Genomic DNA, 13600 nt, shown 5'->3' with positions numbered 1-13600 from the left:
AGACTATCCCTTCCTAAGCTGGTGCCCTCCAGATGTAAAGCTAAAGGTTCCCCTCGCACATATGTGCTAGTCATTCCCGAATCAAGGGGGCAGTGCTCATCTCCATTTCAAAGCCGAAGAGCCAGTGCTGTCTGAAGACATCTCCGTGGTCATGAAGCCAGCATGACTAAATGCCGAAGGCACACAGAACTCTGTTACCTTCCCCACCAAAGGTGGTCCTTATTTTTCTACTTTTACTTTTAACATGCTTTCAAACTGCTAGATTGGCAGAAGCTGGGATGCTTAATGTGAGCTCACGCCGTTACACGGCGCTAGGGATTCGAACAGTCGAACTGCCAACCTTTCTGATCAACAAGCTTAGTGTCTTAGCCATTGAGCCATTGTGTCCCTTACAAGATATACAGGACCATAATCTCTATCATACCAGCCATGCCAGTTGCATGAATTGCAACACTAGGTTGAGAATTCTACTCTAAGACTAATCCTTTCTAACATAGGGGAAGATTTTATTTGAAGGAAGATACCATGGTTTTCCAAAAACAGAGAACATTTTACATAAATAAATAAACTGGTACTCCATAATAACAAGAGTTTTATAAAGTTTATTTAAGCAGTGAAGCCAGTATCATATAAGTTATTTCCAAACACATTGGCTGCCATTGCATTGCCAATGTGACAAAAAGAGGATTTTAGAATTTGTGCAGCTCATAATCCAAATTTTGTAGCTCATAATCCAAATTCTACTTCACCGCCAAACTCTTCATCTGCCCTCCACTGCACAGAATCAAAGTCTGGGCACATGATTAACATAATTGGCGTACATAACATGATTTGAATTTTCTGGATGAAACTAGTGCAGCAGTTACAAACACCCTTGATGCTTGATATTTCAGGTAGCCGTTGTCTGCGGATTTGAAATCAATGTTTGGTTTCTTACTGCAAGGTTCACCAAAGGTAATGTTTCCACCTGCCTCTTAATTAAATTTGATTCCTTGAGCAAGAGGCAAATCTTTGCTGTAATTAATTGTGCTGAAAGATAAAAGAAAAAACTTAAAATATGCAGATTTTAGAAAAAGCCCATCTAGACAAAACTGAATGTGTATCTAGCTCAACAAAGAGTTTCTAGAATAACCAGTCAAAAGACATTTTCAGAGTTGAGAACATGGATTCATGTTCTCAAGCAGTGGTGGGTTCTGGATTCCGTTCCAACCGGTACGGTTGGAACAGCCCCGGCGTCACCCACATGCACGTGCGCTGTGTGAACATGCATCGTACTTGCCTGCGATGCTTCTGCAAGCCTCTGCGATGCCCCAGCCGCTCGGCAGAGCATCACACAGGCACCATACGCACCATGCATGGAAGCGCCAAAAGATTAAAGCACAGGTAAGGAGCGAGGGCAGGCAGGTGGCCCTCCGGAGCACCATACCGTAACGGTATCTGGTGCTCTGGACTGGCTCTGGTACACCCATACCTGGGTGTACAGCCTGCAACCCACCACTGTTCTCAAGGCAGTCTGCAGCTTTACTAAGGAAGTTTTTTTATTCATGACCATGTACCACTTTATTTTTTTAGATTGATTCATTTTTAGATTTTATTAATTTAAAAAAATAACTCAAGATGACAAACATATCTAATACTACTTCCTCCTCCTATTTCCCTCACAACAACCCTCTAAAGTGAGTTGGATTCAGAGAAAGTGGCTGACCAAAAGTTACCCAGCTGGTTTTCATGGTTAAAGTGGTACTAGAATTCAGTCTACTGGTTCTAAGCATTACATCAAACTCGCTCTTTTTAACTGTAATGTTTCTTTTTAATTCAAAACAGGTACATAGTATCTAATATATTTAACAATGCAAGTAAATATTAAAATGGCAGTATGTAAAGAATTAGAATGAACATATAGGAATAATTCTCTTCTATGCCCAAAAACCAGTTACTGCCATCTTCCATGTTCTAAATACAGGTTAAAACTGCTTTCTCCATAAACAAACAAAATTTTGTCATCACAGCAGCAACTTTACTCTCACCTCAGTAAGTGTTTGCCATGGTCTTTTAAATATGACCTAGAAACATTTCATCAACCTCACAAATAGTATTATGCTTGACTCTCCTTAAATCTCTTTGCAGTTTCTTCATAAAATCTTGCATGCCATCAGATATAAAACATAAAATCCTCTAAAATGCAGTTTTTAGTATGTACATATTTATATTTATTCTGAGTTCATATACACCATTATGACTAAGGTCAAATTATTAAAATTCTTAGCAGAGTATGCTAGTCTCCTCTGGAAGAAAATTAGCTGAATAAGCATAGTTTGCTGCAAATCCTACATTTAGAACTACTGCATCACCTTAAATGTGCCTCTAAAGGAGAGAGACACAAAAGGAGGTCAACCTTAAATTTTGAGGGACATGCTTAGTAGCCAAAAATTGTCAGGGTCCAAATAAAAACTAAATTAGATTTGATTCATTTTTACAATTAAATGGAATGTCATCTAAATTAATAAAATTCATGTATTAAGATAATTTCTTGTGCACTTAATATTTTCTCCCTTCTTTCACATTATTTTTTTTTAACATTTTCTAAGGGGATCCTACATTCCTGCCCTTTTAAAAGTTTCTCTGCTCAACTTTAGAGTGATTAGGAGAGCATTTACACCCCAAGCATCATCAATCTGATACCCTGGATGTAGGCCTGGGAAATTACAAAGGTATCTGGAGGAGATTATGGAAAAATAGTTTATGTGTTCATAAACTCTTCAGAACTTACCAGGTAGATCGCCTCATATACTGTTTCCATGAATCGCTACCAGATTCCCTTCCACCACCTGTGTGCTTATTACCTCCTAGAAGAGGAAAGAGTAGAAATTGTACTGTATATACTCGAGTATAAGCCTAGTTTTTCAGCCCACTTTTTGGGCTGAAAAAAGCCGCCTCGGCTTATACTCGAGTCAGTGAAAAATTTGCCCGAAATGGAGGAGAAAAAGGGGCGGGGCCATGCCGCTGGGTGACACTCGTGAATGGCCCAGTGCCCCTGTGAGTTTCCCCTCCCTCTGTGTCAGTTTGCCGCGCAGCGCGCACCGCACCATCCCCCCTCCTCACGTTCTAATGTAATGCAGGGCTGTCTTACGATTCCCCTTCCTCCCCCTCCTGCCGCTCTGCAACGATGTCCCACCTCCTCCTTGTTATGGCAAGCAGCCACATAGCGATGTCCCACCTCCTCTGGTACAGTGATCCAATGATAGGAATCACTGTGCCGTGTGTCATAGGAGGCGGGACATCGCTCCCGCGGCTGCACGGGACATCATCATCACAGCGGGACATCAGCATCATGAGGTGAGTGAAGTATTTCATTGAATACACCGCTAGTTTACTGTTTTTCTTTGAAATAAATATTCAAAAACATTATTGGTATCTATTTTTATTTTTGAAATTTACCGGTAGCTGCTGCATTTCCCACCCTAGGCTTATACTCGAGTCAATAACTTTTCCAGTTTTTTGTGGTAAAATTAGGTGCCTCGGCTTATATTCGGGTCGGCCTATACTCGAGTATATACGGTATTTCTAAAACCAAGCAGTGCTACTTTGCATTTCTAGGTCTCATAAAAATAAAACATTTTCATAGAATGTTGAAGTTCCCTTCTGTGCATTGGGGGGGAGGGGACCAATTCCAGTACTACCCTGGAGAAAAAAAGCTCGGATTACGGGTGGAGCGGGGGGGGGGGACTCTGGTGCTAGAGTCCAATTTCTGTGGACTGGCTCCAAACATTCCATGCTGCAAATGATTTGTGCCAAATTTCTGTTTGAATTTCAGATCAGACTTTTTTCAGAACCAGAGGGAGGTTTGCAACCTTCCCTACTGGCTTTCCCACTGACTTTCCAAAGTCACAAGGGAAGACCCTAGAATTGTTGGGTGCTTGATAGTCTATCATTAAATGTGAATTAGTTGCCAAGCACAATCACAAGACTGTGGAGACTCTGCAACAGTCTCTGCAACTTCAGGCATGTGTCTCAAGTCCTTTTGTATTTTTGATAGTCACTAAACAAATGGTTGTTAAACAAGAACAATCTGCAAATTCTTCAGCACAGATCACTTTCAGAATACATTTCCCCAAACATTCCAGAGTGTGTTCTCCAATATACCTGACATCTATCCAAGTTAAACAACAGATTAAATATATATTTAGCCCAAATTCCAAACTAGTTCATTAAATCTCATGAAATGTCAGCATTTGAATATGAGATCTTAAGAGACAGGGAACTGGGAGACACTTGTATCATCACATGAGGCCATAAAGTAGTATCCAACTCTTGAAAAAGTACCATATTTTTCGGAGCATAAGATGCACCTTTTCCCTCCTAAAAGAGAGTGGAAATTTGGGTGCGTCTTATACTCCAAATGTAGCTTTTTGGAAGCTTTTTTTCAGCCCTAATGAGGTGCTAACAATCTGTTTCAGGCAAAGCAGGGAAGATTGCTTCACTCTTTAGCACCTCATTAGGGCTAAAAAAAAAGCTATGAATATTTTTACTGCAGGATACTGTTGGAAAAATTTCCCAGGTTCATTCAAGATGGGAGAAGCCCATGATGAAAGATTTGAAGACTGCCTTAAGAGGTACTTCTTTTGTCCAGTTTCTATTTTTGGGAAATAATCCTCTCAAAGACAAGGCAGAGATTTCCTGTGACTTTGTGATTTCTATTCTTTTGGGGATAATCCCTTCAAGGGCAAGGCAGGAATTTTTCCTATCTAAGTTTTCTCAATGGTTTCCTTCAGGCAAGCACTGGGCTGGTTTGTTAATTCAGCTTTGTTACTTTTTACAAGGTGTTAAGTGCTTTTGGCTGAATGCTCAGACATCTAGTTAAGCTTATTAAGATTTTCCCCTGCTGTCTGGGGAAAGGAAAAAAAGTGGCAAAAAGTGTTTTATTATACTATTTTGTGTTTGCTTGCTTTTCTGGTGTTATGGGAATAAAAATGAATACCTGGTAGGCAGATTTCCCCCCCTCCCCTTTCCTCCTCAAAAACTAAGGTGCATCTTATACTCCAAAGAATATGGTAATTGTTTCCAATCCTACTATCAAGGGAGAGAGTTGAGTGCAGAAGTGCAAATTGCCTACAAGAAAATCCAAGTGCAGATCTCTATTAACACACCAACAAAAATTTGTTTGTTCAGTCATTACTTAACACACCCTCTGCAGAGATAATGTTGCATATGAAGCCAATGTATCTCTGACTTCAATGCAATTGGAGAACAGAATTATCCTGCAACATTTACAAGCACTTGTTCTATGTATATAGGATAACAAAATTATGGAGATTTAGCTATATCTATACAACTTACCAAATGCACCTCCAATTTCAGCTCCACTGGTAGGAATATTGACATTAACAATTCCACAATCTGACCCCTTGGGCCTAGGGAGAAAGAAAAAAGATGCTTACTAAATGGTAATTAATATGAATTCCCTTGAAATTCTTAAACTTCATGAGAAGGAGGCCACATAAATGTATTTCAGCAAAGCATTAGACATTACTAATATAATAAGCCATAGGCGGCATTATATTTTGCTAAAATTGCATCATATTCCCTCTGATATTTCTGAACAGTGTCAGCATGATGGAAAACAAGTTGGCACATGGCATCTTTGATAACAATAGCCAACTGGTCTTTTTAGTGGAAAAAGTCAGAGAATCACTGAACAATCTTTCATAATAAATCCTTACATTGGTTTACAATCTAGATACAATCTATGTGAAACCTTATAGTGAAAAATAAATTTCATCAAATCAGAATACTATTTCTGGGTTATATTAAAATGTTTTCCATGACAGATCATCTCTGTCTATACAAATGTTTAAAATTTCTATACTTCTTTAAAAATCACAGGTGTATGTGTAGATGTGTGTGTTTGTGTGTGTGTGTGTGCGTAAACAGATACCACATAGATACATTCTTATGTAACCTTTAAAGTTTTATTTTCTTTCAGGTCTGTTTATCACTTTTTAAAAGTGTGTATTCATTTCTATGCTTGCTAGTTTTTCTTTTGGCTGTTTAAAATTAATTTTTTTTAAATATACAATGTGTTCCAAAACACATTGTATCAGGCCCTTTAGAACAGTTTCTTTATTGATTAATATTTGTTTTTACCTCAATATTACTGTGCTTAGGAAAGAAGTGTTCCTCAACTTTGGCAACTTTAAGATATATGGACTTCAATTCCCAGAATTCTGTGAAGTGCTCATTTCTTAAAGTTAGCAAGGTTGAGAAACACCACAAGAGAATAAAAGAAACACTACTTACTTATTTGTTTAGAAAGTTTAGAAGAAAATAAAATCAATTAAAACATTACATTTATTTATACAATTAAGTTATGTCTATGTTCTGTGGAATCTGTCTATAAAATTTAACTTTGGATGCACCATGTATATGAATAGTCTAAAATGAGGAGAAATAAAAATTCAACAACTAAGTTATGTCATATTTTAAGAAGATTCATATTTTCCCTCTTAAAGAAAAGGGGAAATTCATACCCTAGCCATCGGAATATTCTGCCCAAATCCTTAGTAAAGATGCTGCTGGACAAGCCTTGTTTCACATCATTGTTCCACCTAAAAACTTCTTCCTCTGTCTGGAAAAAGCAAAATAAATTTAAAAACCTACATGAATTTAGCACTAAATGTAACCACAAAATTAGGATGATAAACTAGAACGTCTAAAACTTTTAACTATGTGCAAGGCCTAGTGAAGTCACAAAAAGACTGAAGTGTGCCTCAAACTATTAAGCAAGCAGGATGTTATGATGAAATACTCATTTTTCTAGTGTTTGTTGTACTCATCACATTGGTGATGTCATTGGTGAATGGGGTGGCCTTATCATAGCACTGACCTCTCAATTTACCCTGTACAATGTCCTTGGATAATCCCAGAGGGTTGCCCCAATGATTCCTAAGCACTTGAGATATTTACTGTACATCCAAAACAGGAGAAAAACTCATGCAGCTACAATAACTTTCAGCACTATTATTGGAATCCTTTGGATTTCAAGTTGATATAACCTTGCTAGCATCTAACTAAAGAGCTGTTATACTTACCTTAAATTTAAGCACATAAAGAATAGGAGCAAATGTCTCTGTATGCACAATTGGAGAATTATGAGGAAGGCCAATCACAATGGTTGGTTCAACATAGTTTCCAGGACGCTCTATAACCTTAAATTTAAAAGAGAATGAAAAAAACCCACAGGTTTCAGCCAAATCAATCTCTATATATGAAAATATCTACTGAATAAAATTCATTCAACAGCTATATTTGCAAAACACAAACCATGCCTAAAACAACAATACAACTTCAATTCTAAATATTGGTTTGTCAGAAATATGTTAGTGTAACTTCAGAAGTTATCCTCATTTAATTGCTCATATAAAGAGAGGCGATTTGCCTTTCTTTGGAAGTAGGTTCTTAAAGAAACAACTAGTAACAGCAATAGCAATAGCACATAGGCTTGTATAGTGCTTCACTGTGCTTTACAGATCTCTTTAAGCATTTACCGAGTCAGTATATTTCCCCCAATAATCTGGGAACTCATTTTATTGATCTCCAGAGGATGGAAGGCTGAGTCAACCTTGAGCTGGTGAGACTTGAATTGCCAAACTATAAGCAGCCAGCAGTTAGCAGAAGTAGCCTGCAGTACCGCATTGTAACCATTAGCAATAACCCTCATCATGTCAGATAAGATAGATTACTAATTATTAATAGGAAACCCTATGATATAAGATTGGAAAGTTACCCAACAAAGCTTTATCCTTTGGTCCTTCTCAGCCTCCTATAATTGGGCTTCGTACAGTCAAACCAAGTCCCTGCTCTGTTTCAATTTTTTAGAAATCTATATCTACAAATATGAAGTCACTTTCAAGTCAAGTTAAACTTCATGGATACATCCGTTACTTTATCTTCATTTTGTAGTGGCAAAAGGCACTTCTTCATAGCAATGTATTTTTTAACTTTCTAGTCTTCCGGAAATTCCAGGTGTTCACTTATTCAAGTAGTAAAGAGGATGATTGTGCTCAAATTGACTACATTCAACTAAGTGCCACTTCTTGGATTGGTATTCTTCAAGCATGATAAAATGTACATTACTATAAGCTATATAAACATTATACAAAGATGAAATATATGTGGTTAAACTTTGTGAAACAAAATTTAAAGGTGAAGATTATTTATCAGGTGAAGGATAAAAGCACCAATAGTTTGAGGGGGTAGATAGTATTGGTCAGAGCAACACATTCTTCGACACCACTGTTTTAAAGTTTTATTTTATAGGTGTAAATGAGAATAATCACCTTCCCGCCATAGACAACAGAGCCACCTTGCTGTTTGGCTACTTCCACTGCACCAAGAAACATCTTAACTGCTTCCTTTGTATGAAGAGGGCCATATAAGGTGTTTGCTGAAATTTTAAAAAAATGTCTAAGTGGAATCCACATAAAAATTTTAAGAATATAATGAGAAATCCATTAGATATATTTAAACAGTTCGTGGCTACAACTAGAACTGCTTGAAACAACTTTGTTATATCAGTACATGTTTATTCATGTATATCATTCATTAATACATGTATTTAGTTAATTTATATTGCCACCAATTCGGCCATGGTGACTCAAGGTGGCTTACAGAATACAAAACCACATTTAAAACAATAAAAACTAACAAAAATAATCAAATAAATTAATATAGTACAATATAACAAAATCACACACACACCCCACTCCCCACCAACGACAGCAGATCACATGAGCCGTTTAATGGGCTCCATCCTACTTTGGGTTCCTCAGGCCCGCTGGCAGAACCAGATCTTTAGCGCCTTCCGGAAGAGTATTAAAGTGGGGGCCATTCTAATCTCTGGAGGAATGATGTTCCAGAGAGAGGGAAACACCACAGAAAAGGTCCTTCTTCTGGGTCCCACCAGGTGTATCTCCCTCAGGGAAGAGAGCTGCAACATTCCCTGCCTCCCTGCTCTGATGGGTCGGGTAGATGTGACTGGCAAAAGACGGTCCCTCAGATAACCTGGTTCCAAGCCATGAAGGGCTTTAAAGGACAACCAGCACCTTAAATTGCACCTGGAAGCAAACTGACCACTAATGCAGCTCCCGCAGAAGAGTCGATAGATGTGCACACCGGGGTCTGCATAAAACCATGCAGGCTGTTGCATTTTGCACCAACTGGAGCTTCTGGATTCTCTTCAAGGGCAGCCCCATGTAGAGAGTGTGTTGCAATAGTCAACTAGTAGCAGACTAAGACATGGGTGACATGGTACATCAGCGCATGGTTATAAACAAAGGAAAAAGTTCTCTGGGGTGGCCTGAGCACAACACTAAAAACTACTGGAAAAGAAGTTAGATTTTAGCCAAGTACTATCACAGTCTATTTCCATAAACAAAATGAAACTCTTACCATCCCATGGATCTCCAATACGGACTTGAGCATATGCTTTCTTCAGTTTTTCCACCACTTCATCATGGATGCTTTCATGCAAAAACTAAGAAGAAAGTAATGAATATCACTGGCAATAACAGCACAACTTCAACATCCTGTGGAAAACTATGGTGTTGTCTGAAGATCATCCAGTTTTACTAGAGTCTAACTTTTGTAAAGCTATGGCAGTAATCTTTCTCCACTTTATGTGCTTACCTAAGCATTTTATTTCCAATTTGATAATTGGCAACTCAGGATAGAATTGGAAAGACATTTGAGAAGCAGCAGTAAAAGATACCACATTACTCCTTATATTTTTTCAAACCTGGGGTTAAATTGATACAAACTTTGTCTTATTTTGTTCTAAACTGAACAGGAAATAGGAGAGGAAATAAAAAAAAACAAATATCTCCTTGGGAAAATATTGCAGTATATTTGCCGGGGTCATCAACAGTAGTATGCACAAATTCATAATTACTATCAAGGTTATGCAAAAAATATGAAGAGAATGAGTAAGATATCTCTATCTATCTATCTATCTATCTATCTATCTATCTATCTATCTATCTATCTATCTATCTATCTATCTATCTATCACTATCTATCTATCTATCTCTGTCTATCTATTTATCTATCTGTCTGTCTGTCTGTCTGTCTATTAACTCTCTGTTTGCCTATTTATCTATCTATCAGTCCATCAATCCAGATATCAAAATACAGAAAGATATTAAGAATTATTTACCAGCCTCCTAGCAGTTGTGCACCTCTGGCCTGCTGTACCCACAGCTGCAAAGAGGGCAGATGGGATGACCAGGTTGAGATCTGCATCTTCAAATGCTGCAAGGAACAGAAGCAGAATGTGATGGCTCAATGCAAAATATAAGCAAAATAAATACCAACTACAAGGAATTAAACAACAACTACTGGTGAAAGTCTGTCAACAATTTTTATTCTAAATATATCACAGACATTTATAGCCAAAACAAAACATCTGCAAAGGTCAGTGATATAGACGTTATGAAACAAACTTTGTTTTGATTCAAGGAAGTCTTCTAGATCTGTACAGAGTTGGAAAGAACAACTTTTTTCCCTTTGATGATGATGAGAAAAATACAACAAAATATACAAAGCAGAAAGTTCTTAAAATTAGCAGCAGAATGGAATTTTTAAAATTCCATGCATAATTCCTATTATCATCAGAACATTAAAGTTTTCAGTATAGTTCAGTATAGTACCTTCCACTTATAGTAATATCAGTATCTGAGAATCTCAGCCCTTGGTTTCCATAACTTATTCAATTCAGGGACTAAATTCAGGGTTTTCTCTTATCTACAGGGCCAATACAATCAGGCCAGCCACAACACATTTAGTCCCCTCCCCCAACTTAATCTACTCTTCTGTTCCAGAAGACAGTGCATGGTTCAATGGGGAATTCATGAATTCTGGCAGTCATAAAAGGGATACTGTTATCACCACTGATTCAGACAACTTGTAATTTGACTTTCTCCTATGACTTTTTCATATGACACAGAAAACATATGGAACTCAAAATGCCAGCAAGACCATCTGCTGAAGCCCAAGGGGAGACAAGAACACTTAGGACAGCAGGCAATCCCTGGGGTGGGGGGGAATATGAGAACAGTAAGCTTTGAGAAGAGGTGTTACTCAAAACTCCAGAAATTGAATGAATCAATTTAGTGAGTCAGAATATATTTGCAGACCAGCAATTCCATGATTGCCAAGGAAAAGTAGCAAGTTTAGGGCAGTCATTAGAGGCATTAACTGTCTTCTGCTGTATAAACCAAAGTGAAGATGAAAAAGAGAAAAGGGGCAGCTGATGACTAGAAATAAAAGGCACTTTGTGACTTATTATCTACCCACCTTATGCAGTGAGATTAGTAGATTATTGAACTGTGGGCCGAAATAAAGTATAACCAAATAATGAAGCAGAAAAAAAAAGTAGAGACAGTGAGAGTTGCCAGAAAAAAATAATATGCATATAATTCAAAAAGCATTCTCAGCACTCAAACTCATTAATAGTCCATTACCAAAACATTTTTTGCATTTTAATCAACTATTCAAATGGACCATTAAAAAGCCTATATCTGGCCAATGTACAGTATTAGTTTCTGTACTTATTCAATAAACCAAGAATTAATCAGATTTAAATGGAAATATTAATTACCAATAATAGCATTGTTTCCACCAAGCTCCAACAGGCTTCGTCCTATTAAAATAAACAGTAAGTCATATTAATCTGGGCATTAACTAGCATTTATGCTAGCCCACCTCCCATCATCTCATCATAATTTTATCTAAAAAATGTGAATCCAAGAAATGAAAATGTTTAACAAAACATATACTACAATTGTTTCATTTACATAACCAAAAGAAACTCATTTTTGCTAGCCATTTACGAGCAAACACTGCATATTAGCATTTCATCCTGATTTAGTGTTTTATATTTTGCTCTAATTCTCAACCATAGAAAAAAATAGAGTTTAAACAGTTTAAAAGATGCTTTTGAATATGTTTCTTGACAGTCTTTGGTATAGAAATTGGGAGAACATTGGCACAAATGGCAAGTATTGAAAGGATTCATTCTTCATAAATACAGACAGATAGTCCTTCCATATATTTTTCATACAAACTGCTCTGAGAAATTTTCTTTTGCAATTGTGACTATTTGTAGCATAAACTCTAAGCTGCTTATTTTATTAATAATTAGAATAATTAGATTAATGCCTGCATTAGGAAGAACTGCAGCTTGCACTCTTATAATATTCTTTCAGACACATTACATTAACCCAGTTTTGTGAAAATTCTTTTCTTTTTATTGTTCCGTTTTTAATAAGGGTACTATATGTGCAACTTGCTTTGTTATTTGAGCCTCAGTGGTAACATATAACATACAAGAGTTGCCAAAGAGCAGTATATGCTATCGCTGTGTGCCTTTGGGCTTGTACAATCTCCCACATACAAAGAAAGAGTTGTTTAAGATTCAATAAATCCACACGTTCTCACTACAGTGTATCCAAGTGTACCTTACTGGAAGCTACCTTAATCTTTCCTCTTTTTCTAATCCACTGGAGAGAGTGACTTTTAAAATAACTCCTCTATCCTCCATTGAGAAAAGGAACAGGAGTTTCAAGATAAGAGGCAGTGGAAAACATGGCTGCCATATTTCACCAATGGTCAACATATGGCAGGAAATAGGAATGAGAGAGTTTGGGGAGGGGGGGGGACAGGAAAAAATGTCATATTTCTTTCTATTAGGCACTTGTGGGTATAGTATTTCTTTCTGAGTGGCTTTGGATGCTGCCCCCGAAGGACGGCCTAGACAGTCCATCCTTAATCCTGGGGGGTGAAAATTTACACCTCTCAGAGAGGGCCCGCAATTTGGGGGTCCTCCTGGATTCGCAGCTGACACTGGAACACCATCTGTCGGCTGTGACCAGGGGTGCCTTTGCCCAGGTTCGCCTGGTGCACCAATTGCGGCCCTTTTTGGATCGGGAGGCACTTCAAACGGTTACTCACGCCCTTGTCACCTCAAGGCTGGATTATTGCAACGCGCTCTACATGGGGCTACCCTTGAAAAGCGTTCGAAGACTGCAGTTAGTCCAGAATGCGGCCGCATGAGCGATATTGGGTGTACCGAGGTACACCCACGTTACACCTGTCCTCCGCGAGCTGCACTGGCTACCAATTGATCTCCGGACGCAATTCAAGGTGTTGGTTATTACCTTTAAAGCCCTCCATGGCTTAGGGCCAGCTTACCTGCGAGACCGCCTACTGCCACATACCTCCCAGTGGCATGTGAGATCCCACAGATTGGGCCTCCTTCAGATGCCGTCAGCCAGACAATGTCGGCTGGCGGCCCCCGGAGGAGAGCCTTCTCCGTGGCTGCTCCGACCCTTTGGAATGATCTACCCCCAGAGAGCCGGACCTTACCCACTCTCATGGCCTTCAGGAAAGCTGTTAAAACCTGGCTATTCCGGCAGGCCTGGGGCTGTTGACCTCACTGTTGAGGTCCAGCCCCGATTAGAACGAATGCATGTATTGTGATTTTAAATCTGTCTTTTTTTTATTATTTCTTTCTTCCTCTTCTTTTGTAAGCCGCCCGGAGTCCTTC

At 38.3% G+C, this 13600-nt stretch overlaps 1 protein-coding gene across 1 annotated transcript in view; it reads right to left on the bottom strand.

Moving 5' to 3' along the window:
- Positions 1 to 582: 582 nt before the first annotated feature.
- ALDH7A1 (aldehyde dehydrogenase 7 family member A1) overlaps positions 583 to 13600 on the bottom strand; it is a 25015-nt gene continuing 11997 nt past the window's right edge. The window contains exons 10-18 of the mRNA XM_032212742.1: positions 11654 to 11695; positions 10211 to 10305; positions 9448 to 9532; positions 8337 to 8443; positions 7089 to 7205; positions 6528 to 6625; positions 5338 to 5411; positions 2771 to 2846; positions 583 to 1029 (exon numbers count right to left, since the gene is read on the bottom strand). Coding sequence (XP_032068633.1) covers positions 975 to 1029; positions 2771 to 2846; positions 5338 to 5411; positions 6528 to 6625; positions 7089 to 7205; positions 8337 to 8443; positions 9448 to 9532; positions 10211 to 10305; positions 11654 to 11695 — 749 coding nt within the window. The 3' untranslated portion in view covers positions 583 to 974. The remainder of the gene's footprint in view (positions 1030 to 2770; positions 2847 to 5337; positions 5412 to 6527; positions 6626 to 7088; positions 7206 to 8336; positions 8444 to 9447; positions 9533 to 10210; positions 10306 to 11653; positions 11696 to 13600) is intronic.

This window comes from Thamnophis elegans, chromosome 3, assembly GCF_009769535.1.
Source record: "Thamnophis elegans isolate rThaEle1 chromosome 3, rThaEle1.pri, whole genome shotgun sequence".
Classification (NCBI taxonomy): Eukaryota; Metazoa; Chordata; class Lepidosauria; order Squamata; family Colubridae; genus Thamnophis; species Thamnophis elegans.
The sequence above is the reverse complement of the archived record's forward strand: the minus strand, read 5'-3'. Positions and strand labels throughout refer to the sequence as shown.